The sequence below is a fragment of the Panthera onca genome, chromosome C2, assembly GCF_046562875.1.
Source record: "Panthera onca isolate mPanOnc1 chromosome C2, mPanOnc1 haplotype 2, whole genome shotgun sequence".
NCBI classification, from domain to species: Eukaryota; Metazoa; Chordata; class Mammalia; order Carnivora; family Felidae; genus Panthera; species Panthera onca.
The window spans coordinates 131505920-131533434 of record NC_138347.1 but is presented as its reverse complement, the minus strand read 5'-3'; the positions used below and the strand labels follow the sequence as shown (position 1 = coordinate 131533434).

The following is a 27515-nucleotide window of genomic DNA, read 5'->3' as shown; positions in this document are numbered from 1 at the left end:
TCAAGCCATTCTGAGTGTGAGTTGAGTCAGGATTTTTATAAAACATGGCTCCCATATACAAATAATCTCTTTCATTTGCTGCTCAACAGAAAACCAGTGATCTAAAGGGAAAACAGTCCGTGTTGGAGTTACCAGAAGTATGGGAGCCCCAGTGTGCCCCTTCCTTAGGAATTGGCAAAGACAGTTTTTTAATATATGTAATTTTTGTATTTTGAGTTAATTTTGAGGTCATGGCACTGGCCTCTTGTGTTTTATGGGAAACCATAGTTAGCGAAGATTTTAAAGTACCCCGCTGTCAGACTATCAGGGAACTCTACCTCTACTAAGTATCCTACTTCCAGAGGATTCTGGAATCACTTAATGAAAAGTCCATTTTTACAGATGTGGAAATTGAGTGAACATTTTATAAAGCTTCCCTGTATACAGTGGTTTCATAAGAATCATATTACTGAATCTTCCCAGCTACCCTGCAAGTTTACCCTTATGCCAGTTTTACTGGAGAAATTGGAGCTCAATAAGTTCAAATACCTTGTCTAGGTTCTCCTGTAAGAGGCAGTAGAGCCGGATTCCAACCTGATTCTCTGACGCCAAATTCCATATTCCCCCACCAAGAAACACAGAGTAGCAACAGAGGGTTGAAAAACAGTGCTGTTTGTTATGATTTAGAAGAATTTATTTAGAAGAATTATTTTGTTTATAAATCAGACAATGGTGCAGAGCCTAAAATGCCCATGGTTTTAATATGGTGGGGTGTCACTCTGTAATTTGCTCCTTTCCCCAAGGACATTTCCCTATTTCTAGGCCTTCATTAGTAAATTGGAGTTGATATCACTGTTTTTTTGTGATCCAGTCTTGGCCTTTCTTGGTTGAAACCATTATAAACACCGATTATATTTTTAGTTAGTAATAACATTTCATCATGTAACTTAGGTAGTCACTTCTTGGCATCAACTTAAGTGAGTGATCCTTCCTTTTTAAAAACAATAAATGCCACATATAGATGTAAGTAAGCAGGGTCCCAGAGTGAACGCCATTTCAAAAGCCTTCATAGCCTATTAAAAAAGAACCGTAATGTTTTCCCCAGCTTGCCAAAATGCCATTCCTGTATAGCCTATGCATCTTACCTGGTCTCACCACTTATTCTTTAAAAAAGAAATTCCCAGGAAGAGTGCTGTCATAGTTCTACTCCAGCTGCCTCTGCAGAAGTTTTGTGTGGGTGTGTAAGAGAGCCCTGCAGGCAAGGCATCTCATCCTGCTTCTGCTCCTACATCCCCTCCTTTGTAATAAAGATTTATGCCTCCAAGAGATCATTTCTTCTTGTTTCATGGCTTTATTCTTCCACCTTCAAAATATGGTTGCTGGTAGAGTCATTCCTCCTTTCCTTTACGGGTTTAATTTTGCTGAGTATTTATTACATTCAACCAGATACTTTCAGGAAGCTAAGATTCAGCTCTACCCTCCTGAGAGCTTTATCAGCACAAACATAATATACATCTCTGGGAAAATATAGGAGATCCTAGATTTGTTACAATTTTAATGACTGGTAGGACTCGATTGCTGTTTATTCTTTATTTCAGACATCCCGGAAGACCCGCTTGTGGCTGAAGAATATTACGCTGATGCATTTGATTCCTGTTCTGAAGAAAGTGAGGAGGAGGAAGAAGACATAGTGTTCTCAGGACCAGAGGAAGAGGTTAAGGATGAAGGACCCCAGCCTGCTTACAGAACAATCCAACAGGTATATGCTGCTCCCCAGTGGATATAGTGGAACTGTCCGAGGTACCGATCAGGCTGTGACTTCCCAGAGGGTCCAGGAAGTCTTAGAACCTGAAGTGGGAGATGGGGACTGGGATTTGTTACAAAGGTGCCATGTGATGGGTCTTTATTTCCAAGGTTCAGGGGAAGGCAGGGCCCCATGGAATTCTTAGAATCTGCTGTGGACCATGTTGATTAGGGAAGGGCTAGAGTACCCAGTACTTAAGCAGGTGGGAAGATGATATGTGCTACACTGAGGAGCACCCTATATACAGCTGTTGAATAAAGAATGCAAGTGTCTCTTTAGCAGAGAGAAGGGGATTTTTTAAAATATACTCTTCTGGGGGCAACTTTTCTTTGGCTCAGGTCATGATCTCACAGCTCATGGGTTCAAGCCTCACATTGGGCTCTGTGCTGACAGGTCTGAGCCTGGAGCCTGCTTTGGATTCTGTGTCTCCCTCTCTCTGTCCTTCCCTTGCTCATGCTCTTTCTCTCCCTCTATCCCAAAAATAAATGAACATTAAAAAAATAAGTATATATATATATATTTATGTGTATATAAATTTATACACACACATACACACACACACACACACACACACATGCATACTTTTCTGCCTGGTTATAAGATTTTTGAGTCATGTCCTAGTGCACAAATTAGTTCTGGAGTTGAGGCCCAGAGATCCTTGGCTTAGGGGATGATCTTTCTGGCCACTCCCAGCCTTTGTGGGCCCATCCTTACATAAAGCGCTGGAGTCTCTCAGTGTTCACAGATCTCCTTAATGAGCAAGACTAAGCTCCGTTGTGTCATAGGCTAAGAAACATCCCTGGCATGTGATTTCTCTGTTGGGTGTCTACAAGAGAGTGAAAAGCAAGAAGTATGTGAGGAGAAAGTGGATTACTTTGGGCAACTTATGCTCATATACTTTATTTTCTTCTTAGGCCATAACATGTTAACCTTTCCAGTCCTAAGCTTTCTTAAGGTACAAAAGGTTTTTAATAACTGGGAACCATTAAGCTACTGAAATAGAAGTCAATCAGGGAGTACATGTGGCAATGGAAACTTAAGTCAGCAGGATTAATTGAAGTTTGTATATAATCTATTCAATACTTTTTAATGAAGACTAAGCAATCCATCATAATATTCAATAAATAAGACCAACAAGAAATGATTTATGTATTAAAAAAGGGAGCACCTGGGTGGTTCAGTCAGTTAAGTCCGACTCTGGCTCAGGTCAGTTAAGTCTGACTTTGGTGGGTTCAAGCCCCGCATCAGGCTCTGTGCTGATAGCTCAGAGCCTGGAGCCCGCTTCAGATTTGTCTTTCTCTCTCTCTGCCCCTCCTCCACTCACATTCTGTCTCTGTCTCTCTCTCTAAAATAAATAAACATTAAAAAAGAAAAGAAAAGCAAAGGAGAGAGAGGCACGGAGAAGGGAATCAGAAGGGTGTGGATCTGAGGTTAAGAAGAGAAAGGGACGAGAGAAAGAGAAGGAGAAAGAGAAAGTATGAGCAAGAGAAATTAAGAACAAATACATGAAAAGACAAGCAAATGAATGTTGAGAAAAATATAGTCAAGGCAGAGAGTGATTCAGCATGTCAAAATAAAAATTACTCTCCTTATACTATTTCCCCATTTCCAATGGACTCTGGTGACCAAATAGCACCTAAGACCACAAAATGAAAATTCAATTTCCATGTTCTTCTGTGCCACTGTCCTAAGCAACTGAGGCAAATATATATATATATATATTTTTAATTTTTTTTAATGTTTATTTATTTTTGAGACAGAGAGAGAGCATGAACAGGGGAGGGTCAGAGAGAGGGAGACACAGAATCTGAAACAGGCTCCAGGCTCTGAGCTGTCAGCACAGAGCCCGACGTGGGGCTCGAACCCACGGACCCGAGATCATGACCTGAGCCGAAGTCGGCCGCTTAACCGACTAAGCCACCCAGGTGCCCCCAAATATATTTTTTTAAGTTTTATTTATGTAAGTAATATCTGCACCTGACATGGGGCTCGAACTGATGATACTGAGATCAAGAGCTGCACACTCTTCCTACTGAGCCAGCCAGGTGCCCTGAGAGACAAATGTTACAATATTATAGAACCATAATTCTGTGCCTATGGTTGCAAAACACATCCATTTTTGCCAGAGCATTGAGTGGCAAAATTTTAGCTACTAGTATTATTACTTTAAAATGCTTTTTTAATAGTATAAAACTGATTCAGAAGATCGCATGAATAAAATGTACAGCAAACACCACCCAGGTCAGGAAATAGAACTTTAGTAGCCACTCTAGAAGTCCCATCTTTGGCATAATTGTGGGAACACAGGGTTGGAAATCAAAGTGCCTGTAGATGAGACTAGCCTTTGTTAACCTACAGGTTGTGTGACCTTGTGCAAACAAAATTTCACTGTGCCTCAGTTTTCTAATCTGTAAGGTGGGAGAGAGAGACGAATGGTTCCTACCGCATAGAGTAGTTTGGGAGTTAAATGAAGCAATCGATATAGATTACTTAAAATAGTGTCTATATTGAAGTAATAATGAAGTAATTAATAATGAGATATTAGCTATTATTATGATGAAGTTACCCAGCCATCTTGTGTTTTTTTAATGATATTTCCAAAACTGTTTAATGTTAGAGTGAGATTTTACAACTGTAATATTAAAAAAAAAAATCCCTTCTTTTTATTTCTTAAGGCTAATGGTAAATATAGGCCAGCAGTTTTGCTCTCTGGGCTGCACATCTGTCACATGTGATATGATAGTTGAAATTCCCTCCACACGGTGAAGCATTAGAAAAAGCAGAATGATCTTCTTGGAATGATACCACAGGGGTAGAGAAACAGATACAGGCTAAGCTTTGTGGATTGATTTTAAATCTGTAAGGACAAGATGCTGAGACCTCTCACATACATGTTGGTATTTTGTCTCACAAAACCCTGTCAGGTAGTTATTCTTATTTCTGCTTTCCAGATGAGGAAACCGAGTCTCCAAGAGAAGCAACTTGCCCATGGCCACACAGCTAGGGAAGGCTCAGAACCAGGCACAGGCCCAAGTCTGTCATGTCCTCAAGCCAGTATTTTTTTCTGGTACAAAAGGTGTATCAACCTAGAATTAGAGATAGGTAACTACAATCCCTTTTGTTTTGCCTAGTAGTTTGAAATAATTTCCCCCTCCTGAAAGGTGGTGAGTGTAGGGTTGTGATGGTTGTCTCCTCTGCCCTTTCTAAGTTATTTTATTAGCAACACACAAATTATAGTTACAGAAGTCCATGCCGAAACCCAGTCACTGTTGGCTGTGTAGACTGGGTGAAACCTGCAGGCCTCGCTGGGATTTTCCTCTTCTGCCCTCTCCCCGGTCTCACCCTTGACTCAAGTGTGTCCAAGGTCTGCCTAGGTGATTATTGTGCCCAAGGCTTTTATGTGACTAATCAGATCAAAGTTGATTTTCCTTCCTTTGGAGGCAGCAAAAGTCTCACAGTTTGTGTTTGATGGAAGAAGTGCTTTCAAAAAGAAAGATAGGCACGGGCTTCATTGGGATTGATTGCTGAGTCCCTTGTGCCACCCATGACAATCTTTTCAAGCAGCAGCATCTCCAAAGCAGTTTTATTAAGCACCTAATTGCTGTTGATCGTCACTTGCTTCTCTGCTGCTTTCAGCAGAACATCAACAGCACCTTTATCACAAACCATTATCATACCGTTGATAGCTGCTCTGTGAAGTCTGTGGTCGCTGAATCAGAACCAGCCTCATAGGTCTCAGGAGAAGGGAGTTTATAGCTGTCATCATCACAGGGTTTTCAACAGTATTTGTGGAACCTGTCACTGAAAAGGGTTTTGCTCTAATGGACATGCTTTAGGGCTGCAGATTGATGGGTGTGTTCAGAGACCCTTATGTGTTTCCCTTGCTGCCTTGACCATCATTTCCCTCAGTAAGACTAATCAATGTCCCGTGTGCACCAGGAATCCACACGCTAGGTAGACCATAATGACTTCACACAGAACTCCCCTGGGAAAGGCTCTGTTGTTTAATGAAGGTAGCTTTCATCAATACTTGTTTTAAGAAGGCTCTTAGGACCACGGTGTTTGTTCTTGCCAAGACGAAGGGCTGTGGAGGCCCATTTTTCCAGCTAATTCTGTAGCTTTCACCAAATCCTCTAGTGGTTTTGAAATTCTCTCCACACAGTGAAGCATTAGAAAGAGCAGAATGTTCTTGGAATAGTGCCACAGGGGCAGAGAAATGGATACAGGCTAGGCAAGGCCTAAGAGTCTACTGAGGACTCTTGGATCAGGTCATCATGAGAATATGTGCCTCTACAAGTGTCTTCTGTTAGTGAAGTTATTAGTTTTATCAAATCCAATTGGTATTATAACACTAACACCTAACATCTCTAGAACCTTTATTCTATGCCCTGTACGTTATACGTTGTGTCAGGTCAGGTCCTCTGGGAAACGGATGACAAGATAGAATTGGGGAGAGCCTCAAACCACAATGCTGGTCTGCATCTTTGAGGGTAAGGATGGAAGGGAAAGAAGGACTGGATGGCATTGTCAGCGTGCAGGGCAATTGATAGGAGAGCCCCAGAGCAGAGACTGCCCTGCCCGTCAGAGGAAACCAAACTGGGCAGGAATGGCCTGGCTCTGGTATCCCCAAGCTCGAACGGGCTGGGAGCTGCCGAGCAAGAGTGGATCCTGAGGGGCAGTGGCCGGGGGTGGTCAGCTGACTCCACAGCTTCACTGTCAGTAGGCTGGCTCTTGAAGAGAAATGGAAATGCTGCCCCCCCACCCCACCCCCCACCGTCACAGCCACTTCTCGCAAAGGCCCTCTGATGCATGTGTTGTAGTGCAACTACATCAAACTGGCTGGAATTCAAGAAAGGGTGAAGGTGAGAAGGTGAGGGTGAGGAAACAGGGAGGGTGAGAGAAAGGAAGAGAGTGTGGATTAGTGATTTCAGGCAGTTCTGCCTGACATTTGAACCAAAAAGTGGGTGTCCCCGATGGAGAAAGAGAGCTGAGAGCTATAAATCCACTCTCCCACTGCCTCTTAGGGCCCGTGTGTATCAGATGGAAAACATCTTGGTGCTTTGAATTATTGTCCTAGACTCACAGTATTTAAAACTACTGTTCTTCATAATCTGCAGTTCCTAAGTGCAGCTCAACTATTTCATTTGGTGCTCTAAAAGAAACAGCACATTTTGTCTGTAATTCATTACCGTATTAAGCACTGACTTTAAAACTCATGTTCCCTGAGGGGCGCCTGGGTGGCTCGGTCAGTTAAGCGTCTGACTTCAGCTCAGGTCATGATCTCACTCCTTGTGAAATCGAGCTCCACATCGGGCTCTGTGCTAACAGCCCAGAGCCCGGACCCTGCTTCAGATCCTGTGTCTCCCTCTCTCTCTCCCCCAACCCCACTCATGGTCTTTCTCTGTCTCAAAAGTAAACATTAAAAAAATTTAAACAAACAAAAAACTCATGTCCCTTGAAAGATGAGACTGTTGTGAGATCCTCACTCTGCACAAGGGGAAACTGAGGCATAGAGAAGCGAAGTAACTTCTCCAAGGCCACACAGTTAGCAAGAGAGCTGCTGCCCAGGCTGACACATTGTTAAGCCGCTCCCTTATACAGTTTTCTCCCGGCACAACAATTTAGTTATAGCAATTATAATCCCTCTTCCGTGATGATTGAATGAACATCATCATGGAGGTGAGGGAATAGCTGAGGGGCCACTGCATTATCTGACCTGTTTTACCAAACAGAATTACTGAGCTGTGCACAAAGGAAAATTGATACTGATTCTAAGAAAAGTGTTGAATTGTGAAAATTGAAACCAAAAAGGAGCCTGCCTCCCAAATCTGTTGTGGGATACAGATCTCTCTCCTCCTCCTATCTTCTTGTTTGTTTGTTTTAATAGAAGATGCCAGAGCTCTTGAGTCCAAACTGTAGGGCTGATTTCACTGCTATTTTGCATGCCTTGATTAATTTACCTTCATGGGTGGGAGGAAACAGTTTTGGTCTTGAATTGACCTTAGATGGCATCAGTTCTAAGAAACAGCTAGCCCCATTATTTAGTCATCTCTCCATCAACATCCCCCTGGCCCATGTCCCAGGCTATAAAGCAGCCACCCTTGCTGAGGTGTTAGTGGACTTTGATGGGACAGTTTCCACCCCTGCCCCTATTCCAGCCCTCATTTCCATCATAGCTGCTCTCCCTCCCCTCTCTACCATTTCTTGTCCAGGATAAAGCATAGTTCATTGCTGGTCAGACAGGGACCAGCAACACCTTGCTCTGGGACATAGCTTTGCAGAAGGCCTTCAGTCCCTAACCTTTTACATTAGATCCACTGTCGTGTTGAGGATCACACCTACACTTTTTGCCCCAATCCCAAAGAATGGAGGAAGAAGAAGGAAGGCGATAGGGTGGATAAAGACAAAACCACACTGAGCAGGAGTGTAATGAGTCTGTGCACTCCTTTCAGCATTGGTGGTGGGAGCCCCCGCTAGCCTCCACCAACTCCTTGTTGGCGGCTGAGCAGAGGTCCACAGCAGCTGGGAGAGCAAGGGGACAGCAGTAACCCACACCGTGCTCTGCCGTGCTGCTCCTGGAGCTGGGGTGAGTGTGGTGGAGTGGTGTAATCTGGGTTTTACAGAGCTGGTAAGCCTACTCGGAATGGCACCTTTGGGGCTTTCCTCTCCAGCAACCCCCCCCCCCCCTCCACTGTGCCAACACCAATTCCTGTGTCCATAGCTATCATCTGACCTCAGGTGCCCTAACCATACAGGGTATAAGAGAGTCTGCAAAGAATAGGAAGTTCCTCCGAAACAGCCCTTGCAAGCAAGGAGCCCATCCTTGTGATTCAATTATACAGAGAAGTTTAATCTTATTTTCTTTATTCATCTGGGAAGAGAGAGTGAACACCGTTTCATGGTGTGTAGTCTAGGAAGAAAGGAATGTGACACATCTGAGACATTGTCAGAGGAACTGTCCTTTCTATGTAACCTGCTAATCTGGAAGTACATGGGTCCACACCATGCCAGAGAAAACAATAATCATTCTTAATAAATCGGAGCCAGCCCAGCAGCATGTCTGGTGCCGTGCTGAGTCTTATACGTACCTTATCCCATTTTATAGTCACACACACATTATGGAATGAACATCTTCCATCTCACCTTACAACTGAGGGTGAAACAGAAAGAAAGAATAACTAATTTGACCTAGGTCACCCAGTCTATTGACAGAGCTGGAATTCAAACCAGCAAATATTCCTTGTCAACTAGACATTTGAGCTGCATATCGAACTGGATGTAGAAGTTAGTAAAGGAGAGGAAAAAAAGACACCTGGGACATAAGGGACAGTTCCAAAAGGTGTGAACACATGACCAGGTGATTTTAAATCATGTTGGAAACAGAGGGCCAAGTTTTCCACTTACTCTGTGGGGTTTATGTAGGAATAAAGCTAGAACTGGAGTCAAAAATCGTAACTAACCTGCAATAAAGAACTATGTGTTGCAAGGGCTACCTTTTGCAACATGAACCAATAAATGTTCCTTAAATTGCAGGACTTTCTTCCCTAGACTATTGGGCATGTGGCGTGAAAAGAGAAAAACAGTTCATCAAGAACAAGTGAGCTGTTGGGAGGGAGTGGGTGGACTGGGGGCAGGCCCCTCTGCACCTGCTGCCTCTCGAGAAATGGATCACAGCAAAGGTACCAGCCTCCCCGGCTCCTGAAAAATTCATTGCCCAAGTTCCTGGCTGGGCACCGTGATGCCACTCCAATGGCCCTACTTTCTCTTCTCTTCTCTCCATCCTTTACATTTCCAAACTAGAATCCAAAATGTCTTAAGAGTTCTGTATTGGATACCTGTGAATGTCTGTGACCCGAATGTAACCCCACAGGTACCAACTTGCTGCGAACCTGGGCATTAATACGAGACAGCTGCAGTGAGAAGGTTTTAATAATGCAGAGTAAACAAGGCATTAGCAGTGAAATGCGGACACATTGACAGTCACGTTTCGGTGACTCCGAATTCAGTGACAGAGGCGGTTAGTGTTACAGGAGCCGGAGGGGCTTGTTTGCAGTTTGAGTTTTGCAGATGTGGCTCTGTGCTCCCTTCACTACACACACTTGGAGACCTTTTATCCTTGACAGAAGGCGACCATTGGCAGTGAGATAGGAGTGAAGACGTCAGCTTCCAGATTCCAGGGCAGGCTCCATGAAGGTGCCATCCGCTCTGTCCTATGGCTTTGTACTAAACGGCACCCTCTGTCTTCCTATGAATTATGAATGCAAATAAGCGAGGGCTTGCCTTCTAATGAGATGAAAGCAAGATGTGAAAGGTACATCTGAGTGTGCAGAAAATGGATAAGGTCACCTTGAGGTGTTTCGGTGTCCATAACTTAGTGACATTTTTCAGGATATGGTGGATGTAGTTTGTAAGAGAGTAAACAGTAACTTAGTAGAGCAACTCGCAGGAAAGAACGCGGGTGGGTTGTTGCTTGGATCGTTCATTTACACATCGCACGCCTGAGTGTTCTAGGCACTGGGTATGAGGCAATGAACAAAAGAGACACAATGCCTCCTTCATGGACATCCCACTCAGCGCTGTGTATTTACAGAGTACCCATCGGCTGTCTGTCAGCTCCCAGATGTGTCTTCCATCCTTGAGTTTTGTCTCCCCACAACTCCACATTCACATACCTGGTGTTCCTGGGAGTGGGGTTAGGTATCATGTGGACTTCTAATAGACACCCTGAACTAAGCACGTCCCAAAGTGAGCTAATGCCCCAGTCCAGATCGGCTCCTCTTGAGTCAGCCTTGACTCATGTCCTTTCACTCAAATTCCACATCCAGTCCAGAAGCAAAACCTGCTGACTCAATGTTTAGAATATGATCACCTCTACTTCTACAGCCAGAGCCACCATCACCTCCCCAGTGTATGATTGCAGTAGCTTCTAACTGACCTCCCAGTAACCCTCCTTCTCTCCACCCCACACTTCACTCAAAGTGAAAGGCACAGTCTGTTCAAAATGACCTTGCAGCATCCGTCATTGCCCATGGAAGAGCCTCTCCTTTCCATCACTGGGAGAATCACCCTCACCCATCCCCCTTCAGTCATATTAGCCTCTTTCCTGTTTCTGGAACACACCAAGCATGTTTCTGCCATTGAAAGCCTAGAATGCCCCCCTGCCCCAAATACACAAATTATTTTGCTCCCTGTCTACCTTCAAGTCTGTGTTTCTATGTCATCATATTGGGGAGAACTCAGACTACTTATAGAAAATAGCACTTGCTGGCCTGAGAAGTCCTGCCCTTTCCCTGCTTTCTTGTCCTCCATAGGTCTTTTCATCATCTGACCTACAACTGTTTATTTGCTTATTCATTTATGGCCTGTTTCCCCCACTAGAATGGAAGCTAGTAGGGCAAAGATACTGTTTGTATCACTCCTGCATTCCTAGCACCTTGAACAGCGTTTGGCACAGAGCAAATACTGAGCAGATGTTGTGGAATCAATGGATGAGTGAATGCCTGCCAGTGGACAGTCTAGTGATACAGGTAGCCAGCAAGCCAGCATGCATACAGCTGGGGCAATGAGGAAAGGAAGAAGTGGAAATGATGGAGTAAATGGGCTCTGGGGGGAAGGGCAGGGATGCCCACTGAGTGGGGGTGTCAGGTAGAATTTCTAGAATGAACTTTCCAGCTGTGACCTGAAGGACAGAAAAAGCCAGCCCCTCGATGTAAGGGAACAGAGCTGGGAGAGTCTCAGAGAGGAGGAAGGGTATGTAGGAAGGCCCAGGGTCATGAAAGGGCTTGGCAAGTTTGAGAAATTTCATAGCGAGCAAGAAGATCGATGTTAGTTGGAGAGGTCAGGCTACATCATGAAGGTCTTGTGAGGAAAGCGGATTTTATTTTAAGTGCAAGGCCAATCCAGTGAAGGGCAACTGAAGTAAAGTCTTTTTTTTTTTTTTCAAGTTTATTTATTTACTTTGAGAGAGAGAGAGCATGAGCAGAGAAGGGGCAGAGAGGATCAGAGGATCCCAAGCAGGCTTCATGCCGTCAGTGCAGAGCCCAACATGGGGCTCAGTCCCAAGAACTGTGAGATTGTGACCTGCTCCGAAATCAAGAGTCAGACACTTAACTGACTGAGCCACCCAGGCACCCCAGTAAAGTCTTAAAATGAATCGATGGCAGTAGAAATCAGCACAACAGTAGCAGTGGAAGGTGGGGGTTGGCTGGAAGGAGGCATGAGGGAAATTCCAGGAATGACAGGGGTGTTCTTTATCTTATTTGGGGTGGTGGCTACACGAGTGTATACATTTTCTAAAACTTAGCCAATAGTACACTTGAGATCTGGGCATTTCCCTGCATGCAAATCTTACCTTGATAAAAATAATACATCATCAACAAAGTCATCAAGACAAGAAAAACTACCCTCCCCCCCAAAAAACTACAACAGAATTGTGATATTCATACATATATAATGACACTTGTAAGTCAGCCTGTCTCAAGGCTGCTTCTTCGGCAGTCTTTGGCCTGGGCATGACTTTGCAGCTTCGGGGAGGTCCCGGGTACACTCAAATGAGGTGTCTTAGGGAAAAAGTGAGTCCGGAATGACTGAGCATGAGTGGGCAAAGGGGTTCTGTGTGGTTTAGTTTCACCCTGTGGAATGACTGACAAGAGGTGACCAAGAGGTAAAAGAAACCAGCCCCTTCACACCCTCACAGCCGCTGACATAGGGACCCTTGAGTGGGAGGATGTGCCCCAGGGTCTGAGTGAGATGAGGTCGAGCTCCCCTCTGTGGCTGGAGCTGTAAGGGAAGGTTATGGCCACTTTGTACATCCATTTATAGAGCTCTGTTTGGGATCGTTCCCCCGATAGAAATGGTGTCGGGCCTGGCCGCACGCCATGTAGGTATCCATTCCCATTTATCCTGGGCAGCCTTCAGCCCCTGGAGACATAAGACACTTCACAGCTGTGAAACTGTTCATGTCTGTGCTGCTATCTGCTGAGCCTTCTCTGGATATGCCTTGGGGAGTCAGCATAGCCCACCTGCTGGCAGAGGGCTGACGGTGCTAGATGCTGACAGATGGTGGGGTTTTCGCCACCACAAGGTGTAGGAGCAGACCAAGAACGCTCTGGGACGTTCTTGAGAATGTCTAAAGACACAATTGCTCAGGGCTCCTGGTGCCCAAACTGAGCCCTTATCCCAAAATACGATCTTCTGACAGCTAGTTGCCTTTCATTCATTCATTTGTTCTTTCATTCACTCATTCAGAATTCATTCCAAGAAGGGCACAACATTGTGAACTTGTTTCCATTTTACTGATACAACTGCTAGATCCGACTGATCGATCTATCTATCTTCAGCTTCAAAGAGAACTGTGTAAATTGTTTTCATTTACCTAACTTTGTAACTAACGCCTCTCTTCTTCAACTGCTCAAGTTTCAGACTTGTGTAACACTTCTTTTATTTTTTTTCCAATATATGAAATTTATTGTCAAATTGGTTTCCATACAACACCCAGTGCTCATCCCAAAAGGTGCCCTCCCCAATACCTATCACCAACCCTCCCCTCCCTCCCACCCCCATCAACCCTCAGTTTGTTCTCAGTTTTTAAGAGTATCTTATGCTTTGGCTCTCTGCCTGTAACACTTCTTTTAAATAAGTGCTTTGTTTCTTTTTAGCCAATTTGCAATTCTTTTTCTCTCACTTAATGAGAGGAAGACATTCATGGTGGTGGGGTGGGGAGTGGCAGAGTGAAGGACACAGCATCTTTATGTCTCTGCCTTCCTCTCTTTGGGCTCCTTCCTCTGCAGTGTTTTCTTCATCCAGATAAAGGTCAAATGTCCTTAGACTTTGGACAACAAACCTCATGGGACTAGGACTCTCTGTGAGGGGGTTCTTATTGCTTTGTTCCCTCAGGGGAATAAGTGACTATCCACAATAGCTTGAGAAGCAAATTGCTTCAGAAAGAGATTTCTTCAACTGCATTACCCATTCCAACAATTTGACCAGGAAGTTAAGCTGGTTCACTCCAAGATGCTGAGCCATATTGGCTGTGTACCAAAAAAACATTTTTGAGCATTTTGTTTAACAAACACATATTACAATTAATATGTGCCAGGCATGGATCTATGCATTTTACAGATGCTAACATTTAATCCTCCCAACAACCCATTTTACAGATGGGGAAATGGAGGCATGGATAAGTTAAGTAATTTGCTCAAGACATAAGACTGGCAAATGGCAAGGCCATATTTAAACTCAGGCAGGCTTGTTTCAGAGTCCATGCTCTTAACCACTAGGCTGTGCCCCTCTCCCTTGGTCCATTCTGTAGAGCCTCAGCTTTGTGCCAGTGGCCAAAGGATTTTGGATAAATCCTAAGTCCTGCTTCATTCCACCCAGTCTGGCCACTGGGATCAGACTCCACTTGAGAGGGATTGGTTTAAGATGAATATGCAATCCATTGTGGCCAAAAAGTGTGAGGATATATTTTCTTGGAGAAGAGGGGGTCTGCGAATGCATGGAAAGTAACATACTCGTGCTCTTTGTTTAAGCCAGTTTATGTAGGTTTTTCGTTAGTTGTAGCTGAAACTGTCCTAGGTAATATAGATGCTAAATTAAGATTCTTTTTCTTTTTCTAGCAAGAATATTGGCATAGAGGGGCGCCTGGGTGGCTCAGTCGGTTGAGCATCTGCCTTCAGCTCAGGTCATGATCTCACACTCCATGAGTTTGAGCCCCGCGTTGGGCTCTGTGCTGACAGCTCAGAGCCTGGAGCCTGCTTCAGATTCTGTGTCTCCCCCTCTCTCTGCCCCTCCCCTGCTCATGCTCTGTCTCTCTCTGTCTCAAAAATAAATAAAAACATTAAAAAAAAAAAAACTTTTAAAAGAATATTGGCATAGAAATATGCTGGTGTAGTTATTGGATTATATTTTTCAAAACAGCTTCTTGTCAACTTTCAAGTAAAAGTTTGAATTTCAAGGAACAAAGCAATGCTTGTGATATGCACAGCTGACAGTATCTGGGGCTTTCCTCTAGCACTAATTATGAAAAATGTAAGATCCCCTGCAGTTCTGGTTTGATATATACCTTGTAACTATGTTTTGACTACCTTGTCCTGTTATTGAGTATCCATATGCAAATGTTATTAAGAATTTGGTCCATTGCATCTACCAGAGTATTAGATCCCAACAAAATAATGCTCATAGAAAGTCTTCTTCCTGTAAAGGAAAACTGCTTTTTCTACACCACTGAATTCTTTATGGTTGGGAGATTTTTATGTTTTCCGGGAGTCATACTTCTCTAATTATATCAATAGTAAGTTGACTAGGGAAACAACAAGTGGTTGACAATGATAGGGCGTTTTGTTTTGTTTTGTTTTGTTTTGTTTTGTTTTGTTTTGTTTTTTTACAGCCCAAAGAAAGGTTTCAGAACATTAAAAAAGTGTTAACTCAAAGCTAACATTTAAATGAACTTTTGGGGACGTCTGACCTCGGCTCAGGTTATGATCTCACAGTTCGTGAGTTTGAGACCCGCGTCGGGCTCTATGCTGACAGCTCAGAGCCTAGAGCCTGCTTTGGATTCTGTGTCTCCTTCTCTCTGCCCCTTCCCTGCTTGCCCTCTGTCTCTCTCTCTCTCAAAAATAAATTTAAAAAGTTAAATTAACTTTTAATTTCCAGTGTATGCAAGAGTCAAAATATTAAAGTGTCTGACACTGAGCACTTCAGTGATTCTTTTGAGTTTTGCCACTCTCTAATTCATCATGAAAATATCTAGTACCATACTTTCCACACCAAAGTTCCACACGTATTTCTTGAATGAAAATAAGAGTAAAGGGGGAGATTTTGCTACTGTTTTAAACATATATTATAATGTGTCTAATATATTAATATCTGTGGTTTCAATGTAAGTTCTATGGTTATACACCACCCCCCCCCACCCCCCGCATGTACATATATATGTTTGGACACACACATCCCACTATCCTAAATGTCAGGAAAGAAAAGGCATCATGTTCTTGCAGCCATGCAGGGAAGGTGAAATGTCTTAGTCTTAGCACTTAAATAGTTCTCCCTCATGGAGATGACTTTAGAGTTGTGAGCTACATCCACATTGTGGTCAATTAAAACTATAAACTCAGGTACTCTGGAATAGAACACAACAAATATGATGCCATGTGATTCCATGTAAGCACAGTGGGGTTTTGCCCTCCAGGGGATATTTGGAAATGTCTAATGGTGTGTTTAATTGTCAAAACCTGGGATGAGGGAGGGTACTAGTAGTGGGTGGAGGACAGGGATACTGCTAAACACCCTACAGTGCACACCAGGGTCCCCCACACAAGGAATTACCAAGCCCAACATGTCAATGGTGCTGTAGTCAGAAAGTCTTGAGTTGGCAAAATAGGTGCTCATGGCATTTCTTCCCAGCTTAAAGTAACATTCACACTAATTGAATAAAAGAGAATTCTCTGAGGCAGATAGACCTTTCTAGAACAATCCTCGTGGCCCGCTCATTACAGAAGTCTACCTGAACTCAATGTCCATAACATTCATGTTGGTTAAAGTTTGCTCTTGAAATTGTGGTCCGTGGACCAGCAGCATCAGCAGCTACTGAGAGCTTGTTAAAATGCATAATCTCAGCCCTACACCGGACCTACTGAATCAGATTCTACATTCTTAACCAGATCCCTGGATGATTCCTACACACAGTGAAATTTGAGAATCATCGGGTAAGAGGACTATGTATCTACTGAATAAAAAAAGAACAGCTAGTTGCTTCCCAGACACTCATTGGCTGCTTTAATGACATTAACTCTGAGAACAGTCAGCCACAAATGTTTGCAGACCTCATCTCCAAAGCTGATAGGCCAAGAGCTCCATTTGCTCAGAATACAAAACAAGATTGGAAAGCCTCTCTATCACAAGTGTGAGGTAGAAATGGCCCCGTGCAACAGTTTCCTGTTAATTGTTTTCCCATTGCCCCTTTTAGGCTTTTCTCCACAGGTCAGCAATTAAAAGGAGAGTGAGATGGTAGCTAGTTTACTGTGGTGATCACTTTGTAATGTATATAAATGTTGAATCACTATGTTGCACACTTGAAACGAATATAATATTGTATGTCTACTACACTTTGTTTTTTTTCCAATATATGAAATTTACTGTCAGATTGGTTTCCATATAACACCCAGTGCTCATCCCAAAAGGTGCCCTCCTCGATACCCATCACCCACCCTCCCCTCCCTCCCACCCCCCATCAACCCTCAGTTTGTTCTCAGTTTTTAAGAGTCTCTTATGCTTTGGCTCTTTCCCACTCTAACCTCTTTTTTTTTACCCTTCAGTTTTAAAAAAGGGGGAGAGTGAGAAATTAATTGAAGCACATTGAATTTTAATACTCAAATTAACACAGGGTTTGATACAGGTCTGCCATCACCAAATGTGAGTTACTGATTCTGAAAATACTTTTCTAGTTTCATCCTAAAACCTTTGGGTAACTGTGACCTATGTTTGTAAAGTTAAAGTATAAAACCCTTTCAGTTAATCTATGCAGAGGAAAAAAAGCAAAACTGTGCTCCATCCTTTTTCTAGAAGTGGCTCCAGAATCTAAAGAATCCTGGTTCTAATGTGAAGTGGCAGGATGTAAATAACTACATGCAGATATCTACTAGCTGAAATGCTAGTTCTTGCTAACTGTTTTAAGTAAAGAGATTTGAGGGCAATGGTGGGAAAGTGGCATTATTTTTTTAATCTCAAAGAACTAAAAAAATTCTTTAATTGAAAAATTAAAGGCATTAGTAAAGATAACCAAACAATCTTTCCTCCAATGAAGAGGAGCTTATTATGTATAACAGAAGAGAGGTTCTCTTAGTAGAAAATTTTACTTGAACAAAAGAGTAAGGACAGGAAGCTTGCAGAAGTCCCAGGACTAAATTCAGTAAAGACACTTGGGGATCCTAGAATGTATGAACTAACACAGGAGGCTCTGTTAATCTATTTGTTCACATGAGGATTTCCCAAAGTATGTTCCTGCAACTTTCACAGAATGAACTAGCTTTCATGGGCAATTAGGTTTGGGAAATACTGTGTTAAACAAGATTTTAAATCTTTACTAGAGAGCTTTTCAGAGCTTTCAATATGTTCATGAAAGTTGTGAATCTCCAAGATATCATACACAGTATTTCTGAGACGTATTTTCATAGATTCCTTTTAAAAAGTTCTAGGGGCGCCTGGGTGGCTCAGTCATTCAGGTGTCTGACTTCAGCTCAGGTCATGATCTCATGGTTTGTGAGTTCAAGCCCCACATAAGGCTCTGTGCTGACAGCTCAGAACCTGGAGCCTGCTTCCGATTCTGTGTCTCCCTCTCTCTCTGCCCATTCCCCACTCATGCTCTGTCTCTGTCTCTGTCTCTCTGTCTAAAATAAGTAAACTTTAAATAAAAATTTTAAAGTTCTTTGGCTCATATTTTGGTAAATATCAGCAAATGTTTCGTAACAGTAGCAGCAGGGATGGTTTTGTAGACTGAGTTGATGAGGGATAGTTTTCTTGAGGCCACAGTAGATGAATCTGTGACCCAGGGAGTAAAGGTTCCGGTTCCTCAAGGGTCACAGGGTCTGTAGGATGAGTAACATGAGGCTTGCTAGAATGTGGAATTGGGAAGAATAGTGAGCCAGCCCCAGGAAGAACCAACCATGAAATGAGGAAAGCCTGAGAGACTAATGAGCAGAAAGCTAAATTTGGGATGAGCAATTCTAAACCTGACACTCACATGCTCCATGTGAGGCTTTTATCCCTTAACAGTTACACATCCCACAGTGCCCAGTGGTGTGGACCCTGTGGTGGCAAGGCTGTGGCCCATAGTGGGGTCATCTTTGGAAACCACATGCCTCATTTGGGGACATTCGGAAGGTAGCAACAGGAAGTTTCCCAGAAGGTTCACGAGAAGGATTTCACCAAAGGAAGCTCCAGTTTGGGGACAGCCTGTCAGGTCATATCTGTCTCTGGGGTCAGCTCAGAAGGAGTCAGAAAATAGCCCTATGGTAAGACATCTGAGAGGCGAGAAGACAGGTTGAAGCACGAGCTGCACAGTCAGATGGCTCAAAAGGAAGCTCTGCGGATAAAATCCTCCAAAAGAATTCAGTGGGGAAGATGCACTCAAAGTTTGCACAGGATTGAGAAGCTCTGAATTTAAGTAAAACGTGCAGTGAGGTAGAAACAAGAATATTCTGTCTGTTGTTCTGGTGTGGCTTTTCTTTCATCAACATGTTTGGAAAAGGTTTATGGATTGCTTCCTGTGTGCCCAGCTCTGAGCAGGTATGGTTCTGCGCTCATGTAGCTCACGATAATGAACAGAACATTAATTTTCTCTTTGGAAAAGTGAGTCAAAACAAACAGAGCACCGTGATAGGGCTGGCTGTGGTGGTGGAAACATAATTCAGATAGGTGCTCAGAGAACCCCTGAGCATGTGACAGAATGTTGTGACCTCAAGGATGAGAAAGGCAGTCCCTTAAATATGTGACACAAGAGCGTTCTTAGCCAATGAGAAGGGCCCCAAGGTGCAAACGATCTTGATGCGTTTGAAGAAAAGAGAGCAATGTGGTCGGTGCATAGTGAACATGAGGGAAATAGGAAAGAAGTGAGGTTGGAAAGATCAGGAGGAGCTGGATCACACAGAACATGGAAAAGCCATGATAGGATTTATCCTATGTACAGAGGGCTAGATTTTATTCTGTGCACAGCAACACAGTAGTTGCTCTTGTGAGGGAAATGGATCGAAGTGAAACCACAGTGGAAGCAAAGGAGTAAGGAAGTTGTTGCATAGTCCAGGCAAGAGATGATGGTAGCTTGAGCTAGGGTAGCTAGTGTAGTTATTGGATTTTTGTTTACTTTTAATATGTGGCTCTTTCTCCTTTAAAAGAAAAAAAAAAGGGCCTTTGTATTGGTTTCCTGGTTTGGCTTCTGTGACCCTACCAGCCACCTGATTGTGGAGAAGACGTATTGCACGGGAAATAATGGAATTTCCTGCTGAAAGAGGATGGTCTGTTATACTCTGGGACACAAGCTCATCCCTCCTGGCCTCAGTTCATGTGCCCTCTTCCCTTCCATCTATGGAAATGGGTGATATGTCCTCAAACCATGGGCTAAGTAAGGCTCATCTGTTCTCCCTGATCTTTGTATACATTTGGCATATAACTAGTATTCAGTAAATGTTTTCTGAATGGAATACAGCTGGGTAATGAAGTGACCTTGTGTGTGTGTGTGTGTGTGTGTGTGTGTGTGTGTGTGTGTGTGTGTGTTTGTACTAACTAATTGTTCACCACGACTAGCTCTAAGGTGAGAAGATCATCTGGATTATTTAGTCAGACAGAACTTGCTGATATTTAAATGAGAATCTGTGCAGTATGATTTTTACAGCCCTGTAAAGATACCACCTGACTTTTTCCTTTGACATGCTTGCTTTCTGCTGCCTAAACTTTTGCTATTAGAAATTCATTCCTCTGATATGAGGTTATATCCCTTATTGAAACACAAATATCCTGAGATAACACATGAGCCTTATCAATTAACTTGGCTTTAAATGGATATACCATATCTTTTCTTGAGTGAAAGCAAATTTTAATGAGAGGAGGATGAAACAAAGTATGAAGTAGCTCATTGTGAAGAAAATGCTCTGCTTGGGATGGATGAGAGTGTGAAGATAAGGGCGAGAGCAGAGAAAAAAGGACCGTTTCTAAATGTTTACAGTCTTTGGCTCAATAATTCTACTAACCTAAAGAAATAATATTAAACATGGGGCCATGATGTGTGTCCAAAGATAGTCACTGCAATATTACTTAAAATAAAGAAAAGTGGAAGTAACCTGGAGGTCCAATGAGGGGGGCATGGGTAAATAAATGTGATATGGCACTAGAGTGCAATATTATGCTGCTATTAAAATTATGTTTCTGAAGAATTTTTAATAGCATGGGATGAAAGTCCAGACAAAACTGCATGGGTGTCTGTGTATTCTGTGTATACTCTACATCTGTACTATAACTTCAAATATCTGATACACAGATCTAGAACTTCAAATACCCTTTCTACCTCTTATTAGTTGCATGAACCCAGTCACATTATGGAGTCTGTATGTGTCTCAGTTTTCTCAGCTATTAAATGGGGAGAACAATAGCGCCACTTAGTTGAGTTTAAATAAATTAATACATGTAAGTTGGTGCAACATTGGCACATATTAAGACTTTAGTAAAAGTTAGTATTCATTCATTCATTCGTTCATTCATTCAGTTGAATTAGAATTATTTCTGCCCTCCCCACACCCTTGTACAGGATTCCCTATCCTCTGTGTTGGGAAGATATAACTGAAATGTCCCAACCATCTGGATGCTTCCTACAACCTGACTCCGGTTCTTGCTGTTTCTGTTGCTTGCACTCAACTCAAATACTTATTGTGAATCTCCATGTTCTGTGGCAGGCACAGTGATTGGGACTTTTTAATCTTTTATGTCTCTGTCCCTTTCCCATCCCATCCCATTCTGCCCAACTCTCTTCTTCCACCCATTGACTATTTCCAACAAGCCATATCCTGTTCTAAAGACTTTTTATTATTTCATTCACTTTTCATAAGAGCCCTGTGTGAGATACAGGACATTATTCTCCTCACTTTACAAATGAAGAAAAATGAGGTTTGGAGAGGTTAACCTACTTGACTAAGGTCATAGAATTAAGAAGTAGTATGCTTTTTCCTCTACTTTCCCAGTAAGGATGAACTTTGAGTGGGAAGAGCCCTGCTGTCCACCTAGAGGTAGACTATGATCTAAAGAGTAGATGCCAGTCTTCTGTTTTACTTACTTGCAAATCACGGAAGCTGGAAGAGACCTGGGCAGGTGAGCATTTAGCATGGGTCATGTTCCCAGGACTGTGCGGGGTGCTGGATAAATAAAAATGTAAAGTACATGATCTGCCATCTCAGTTTATTTAGTATCTCAGTTATCTTCTTACTGTGTGACAAAATGCTCCAAAAATTAATGGCTTAAAACAGTGATTTATTGGGGCGCCTGGGTGGCTCAGTCAGCTGAGCGTCCAACTTCAGCTCAGGTCATGAGCTCACAGCTCGTGAGTTCGAGCCCCGCGTCGGGCTCTGTGCTGACAGCTCAGAGCCTGGAGCCTGCTTCTGCTTCTGTGTCTCCCTCTCTCTCTCTGCCCCTAACCCATCTGCATTCTGTCTCTGTCTCTCTCAAAAATAAATAAACATTAAAAAAAAAAACCAAAAAAAACACAGTGATTTATTGTCTCATGATTCTGTGGGTTGCCTAGACTCACTAGAAAGTTCTTCTTTTCCATGTGATATTGTTTGAAGTCACTCACGTGGCTGCATTTGGCCGGAAGCTTGGCCTGGGGACCAAGTTGGCCTCGCATATATAGATGCAGAAACTAAGACCTGAGAAGTCAAACTACTTAGCCTAGGCCAGCACACTTAGTAGAGCAGCAAGGCTTAGAACCTGGGCTTGCTGGGGTGGTGTCATCACCTGTGTGTGCCAATGGGTGCTCTGCTTTTCCTCTGACAGAGCATGTCTCTGCCAGTTTCCTCTTTGCCTCAAGGCTGTCCCTGTTAAGTTTGGAGACCACAAGGGTACAGAAGAAGGAAGGGATCTGTTTTTTCTTCTTCTGGATTTCCTGCCTCCCTATTCCTGGGCTGGACACCAAGGTCTTCAGTTAGTGCTTTGGCCTCATTGACCAGGATTGACCAGACATATCTTCTTCATCATTGCCTCTTCTATACATCAGCACATGAAATGATCCTGGGTTTCACCACATTCATAAAAAGTGGTCCAAATCCCACCAGTTGTTATATTATGAAATAACACACTTATGTAATATTTTAGTCTATTATACCATAGTGCATTTTTTCTAAAATTCACAATTACTCCAATATGAAATGTGTTGCTTGTTTTGAAATGGAGCAGATGAGCCATAAATTATTAACTTCCCTCAGTATAGTCACAAATCTGAAAATAATTAAGTGATTCCTTTTCCCCAGATCATTATGACGCTGTTGTGGATATTTCTAGCCACTTGGGTAGAGGGCAGATATTTATTTTGTATTAGAGACAATATTTGTTGCCAAATACAGTTCTGGGATCCCTGTAGCCCTCAGGGGGGTATCTGACTCTCACTGAGAGTTAAGGCAAATAAGAAATACAATTCTTAGATTTATGACCCTATGAAGACCACACATTTCCAAAGAAGAGCTGGTAGAGGCACTCACTAGGAAAAAAAATATTCACTTCATTTTTGATGTATTGAATAGATGATATAGATTGAATAAAACCATTTCCCCATTCTAAGTAGCATTTACTATTTTGTTGATTAAATAAGTAATATTTGTTTATTGTAGAAAATTTAGAAAATACTTAAGCACACCAAAAAGAAAATAAATATCATCCATAATCTTTCCTTATAGTCAAAAGCACTGTTAAAATTTTCAGTGTATGTTCTTCCCATCAGAGAAATAGAGGAATAGATCTATAGATTGATATGAAGAGACTGAGATACAGATATACGTATACATACAGGTGTTTTTCTTGTAAAAAATTGGATCATTCTACATCGAGATAAAAAGGTTTTGCACAGTGGAAGAAACCATCAACAAAATAAAAAGGCAAACTATTGAATGGGAGAAGATATTTCCAAATGATGTATCTGATGAGGGGTTAATATCCAAAATATGAAAAGAAATTATACAACTCAACACTAAAACAACAAACAATCCAATTTAAAAATGGACAGAGGACCTGAATAGACAGTTTTACAAGAGACATACAAATGGCCAACATGTAAGCATGCTCAACATCACTAATCATCAGAAAAATGCAAATGAAAACCGCAATGAGATACCATTTTATACCTGTCAGAACAACTAAAATAAAAAATACATGAAATAACAAGTGTTGTGAGAATGGGGAAAAAAAGGAACCCTCATGCACTGTTGGTGGGAATGCAAACTGGTACAGCCACTGTGGAAAACAGTATGGATGTTACTGAAAAAATTAAAAATACAATTACCAGAAGATTCAGTAATTCCACTACTGACTGTTTGCCCAAGAAAATGAAAACACTAATTTGAAAAGATATATGCACCCCTATGTATATTACAGCATTATTTACTATAGCCAAGTTAGGGAAGCAACCTAAGTGTCCGTCAATAGATGAATGGATAAAGAAGATGTGGTATGTCTATACAATAAAACATTAGCCAGAAAAAATGAAATCTTGCCACTTGCAACAACATGGATGGGCCTAGAGGGTGTAATGCCAAGTGAGAAAAAGACCAATACCATATGATTTCACTTATATATGGAATTTAAGAAACAAATGAACAACAAAGAGAAAATCGACCAAAAAAAAAAAAAAAACCTGCTCTTAAATACTGAGAAAAAACTGTGGCTGCCACAGTGGAGGTGCCAGGGCATGGGGGTGGGCAATGAGTGAAACAGGTAAAGGAGATCGAGAGTACACTTACCTTGATGAGCACTGAGTAATATATGGAAATGTTGAATCATTGTATTGTACACCTTAAACTAATATATATTAGTTATGTATATTAACTAATATACTGTACATTAATTATACTTCAATGAAAAAAATTTTAATGGGATCATATCGTCAAATAATTTTGCAACCAGTTTTGTGTGTGTGTGTGTATGTGTGTTCTGTTTTGCCTAAATGTAGCAAGAACATTTTTCTATGTCAGTAAATATTCTTCTGTCATACGTGGAAGTAAATCTGTCTTGTTTTGACAGGACAGTGATATTGAAGCACTGGTCAGGTGTTTGGAAAATGTCCTCGGTTGCACCTCTCCAGGTAAGTTGCTTCAGATTCCAAAATGTAGTGATATGTGCTGATTCTAATGGAATGTCCAAGGAGTAGAAAAGCTTGGGAGGAATCTTACAGATATTTCAGTCCAGCGTCTTCATTTTATACAGGAGGAAACTGAGGCCAAGAGAAGTTGAAAGTCTGGCACAGGGCCAGGCAACTCAAAATTTCTTAGTGTAAGTGATCCCCAGTCTCCAAGGATGAAATAAATAGTTGAAATTCAGTGATCCATTGTGATCCACCAGTGGCAGTGCATAACAGGCTTTCCAGGTTCCCTGGAAGAGGAACCTGTAACTCTTCCTGTAGAAACAGGTCACACTTAGGCATGCAGCCAAGTGTCCATCACTCTGAAGGTCAGTCAGTTATTGGAAGTGATTTGGTCTGAAAAACAAAGCTGAAATTTCTTTAGCATTGTCTGTATGATAAATGGGATTGCTGAGCTTCAAGGATAAAACCCTATTTCTTAGTTTTTCTTCTTTTTCTTGAATCTAAAAAGCCCAGTTTGGTAACTTCTAGCACTAGATGATAAATTGTCACACCTAATATTGGTGGACTAGCAGAGGTTATACCAATAGGCCCTGGTGAAAAGGGCTGAGATTTTTTTCTTTGAAATTTGATTGTGAGTTTTTATTTTAAAGTTTTAAATTTCATGACCAAAAGTGATCTCTTAAAAGGGAGTGGCAGGAATAAAAATCATGTGTCCAGGAGGCTACGTTGGTTAAGCATCCAACTTTGGCTCAGGTCATGATCTCACAGTTTGTGAGTTCAAGCCCAGCATTGGGAGAGTTTGAACTCTGCTTCAGGTGAGCTCCTCCCCCGCTTTGGGCTCCGCGCTGACAGTATGGAGCCTGCATGGGATATTTCTCCCTCTCTCTCTCTCTCTGTCTCTCTCTCTCTCTCTCTCTCTGTCTCTCTCTATCTGCCCCTCACTCATTCATACCCCTCTCACTCCCTCTCTCAAAAATAAAGTGTTCAGATGTGCAGGCATTCGTCACTATTTTATTAGAAGCTTTATGCACAGTTTATAGCCTTTTGTAGCTTATTCCACTTCTCTGTGTGAAGTTTCAGTCATAACATAGCTCCTGGATTTTTTTCTCCGGATCATCATGGTATGATCTGTTCAATTGCACATCAGTAACACTTACTAGGTACATTTAGCTCCCAAGTGTGGATTTGAAGGCCAGGAAGTCTTTCTTTTGGCTAAGTCACTTTTCTTCTCTGGATCTCAGATTCGATCAGAAAGTTTCAAATTGGGTTCCTTGGGGAAGAGTGGGCAAGGCTCTGAGCAGCTAAACAGAACCCGTGTCTGCACTGCTTATCTGTGTTTTTCCAGAGTCTGACGCAGCGTCTGGTGCAGAGGAGGCCCTTAACAGATATTTTTAAATATTTTGAAGAGAAATGAGATGCATACCCTGCTCCTTTACCAGCTTCAACCAAAATAGTTTCACTCTTATCTGTTTTATATATTAGATTTACACATAAGGTTGTCTTGAAAAAGCTAGATTCCACTACAAAAAAAGAAATTAATACTGGATTGGATAGATGATATCTAAATTCCCTTTTAGACTGTATGCTTTTATAAAAATGAGCATTAGGAACATGGAACAAAAACATGAATTTATAGAGAACACACTGAGGGTAGATAGAGGGAGGTAGGCAGGGGATGGCCTAGATGGGTGATGGGTACTAAGGAGGGCACTTGTGATGAGCACTGGGTGTTGTATGTAAGTGATGAATCACTAAATTCTGTTCTTGAAACCAGTATTACACTATATGTTAACTAATTGGAGTTTAAATAAAACTTGAAAAAATTGCATTTATCTCTGCCTAGAGCTCCCCTCAAGTGACAAAAAGGGAATAAAGCTGGTATAAACTTATTGGACAAAGGGAACAGTAAAGATGGGAGCAGGTGGGAGATGTTAGCTCATTTGAGAAGAGAGGAAACAGATGGATATGTGGTAAGCAATTTAGAAGACACAAGGTGAAAGCTAAATGCCTAAGAGTATGCAGGAAAGGAGACCAGATAAAGGCTATCAGACTTTGATAGATGATGAGGAAGCATGCTTTTGAAATACTTGTCTGGGGAGGTGCTCACAGCAGGGCCCTCATTGCAGATGAGAATCTTATTACTTTCAGAACTCTGGGCTTCCATTATTACATAGAAGCCTTGAAGAAATATCCTTGTGCGGTTTTACAGGGGATGAGCCTGTTCAGGTAGCCAGTACCTGTTTTGCTCTAACTACATTTTTGGGGAGATTCACAGCTACGATAATCACTGTAGTGTTCATATATGTCAGAATGTTAACAGGATACAAGGGACAATTTAAACTAAAATATGTCGGAGTATAAGCCTTGTCACTCAGAAATGAAACACACCTCTGTGAATTGAGCTAGGCTTTGCTCACATTCAGCATCAGCCTATGCTTTTGGGAAATGTCCAGTTGCCTGTTGAGCATGTTAAGATATTTTCAAGAGTTTCTCCCAACCCTCAACAAGAGAAGAGAAACAACAGGTGCAAAAGTTCTTTCTGGTTATTTGGACCATGCAAATTTTAACTTTGCAGCCCTGAAAATGTTGTATGCAGTGGTTTACCCCAACCCAACCCCAGATTTAGTTTTATTTCTATATAAAACAGGGGCAGTGGTATTTTCCCTGCCTGTATCAATGGGAAGTAGAGAGAGTGAATGAGCTAGCATTTGTGTAGCTTCAAGAGATCCTGAATTTTAAGGTGCCCTTTTGAATTCCAAGTTTAGTATATTAGTATCCTCTATACATGAGGTCATTTTAAAGCCCTTGTATCAGTGGTTCTCACACTTGGGCATGCATCAGAATCACTTAGAGGGCTTGTGAAAATGCAGGTCTGGTACATGGCTAACAATTTGTATTTCTGAC

General features: G+C 42.1%; 1 protein-coding gene across 7 annotated transcripts in view; it reads left to right on the top strand.

Moving 5' to 3' along the window:
* NEK11 (NIMA related kinase 11) overlaps window positions 1-27515 on the top strand; it is a 278066-nt gene that overhangs the window by 164177 nt on the left and 86374 nt on the right. For all 7 annotated transcript variants that reach the window (XM_078432346.2, XM_078432347.2, XM_081790131.1 and 4 more), the window contains 2 exons: window positions 1578-1738; window positions 24551-24611. In XM_078432346.2, coding sequence (XP_078288472.1) covers window positions 1578-1738; window positions 24551-24611 — 222 coding nt within the window. The remainder of the gene's footprint in view (window positions 1-1577; window positions 1739-24550; window positions 24612-27515) is intronic.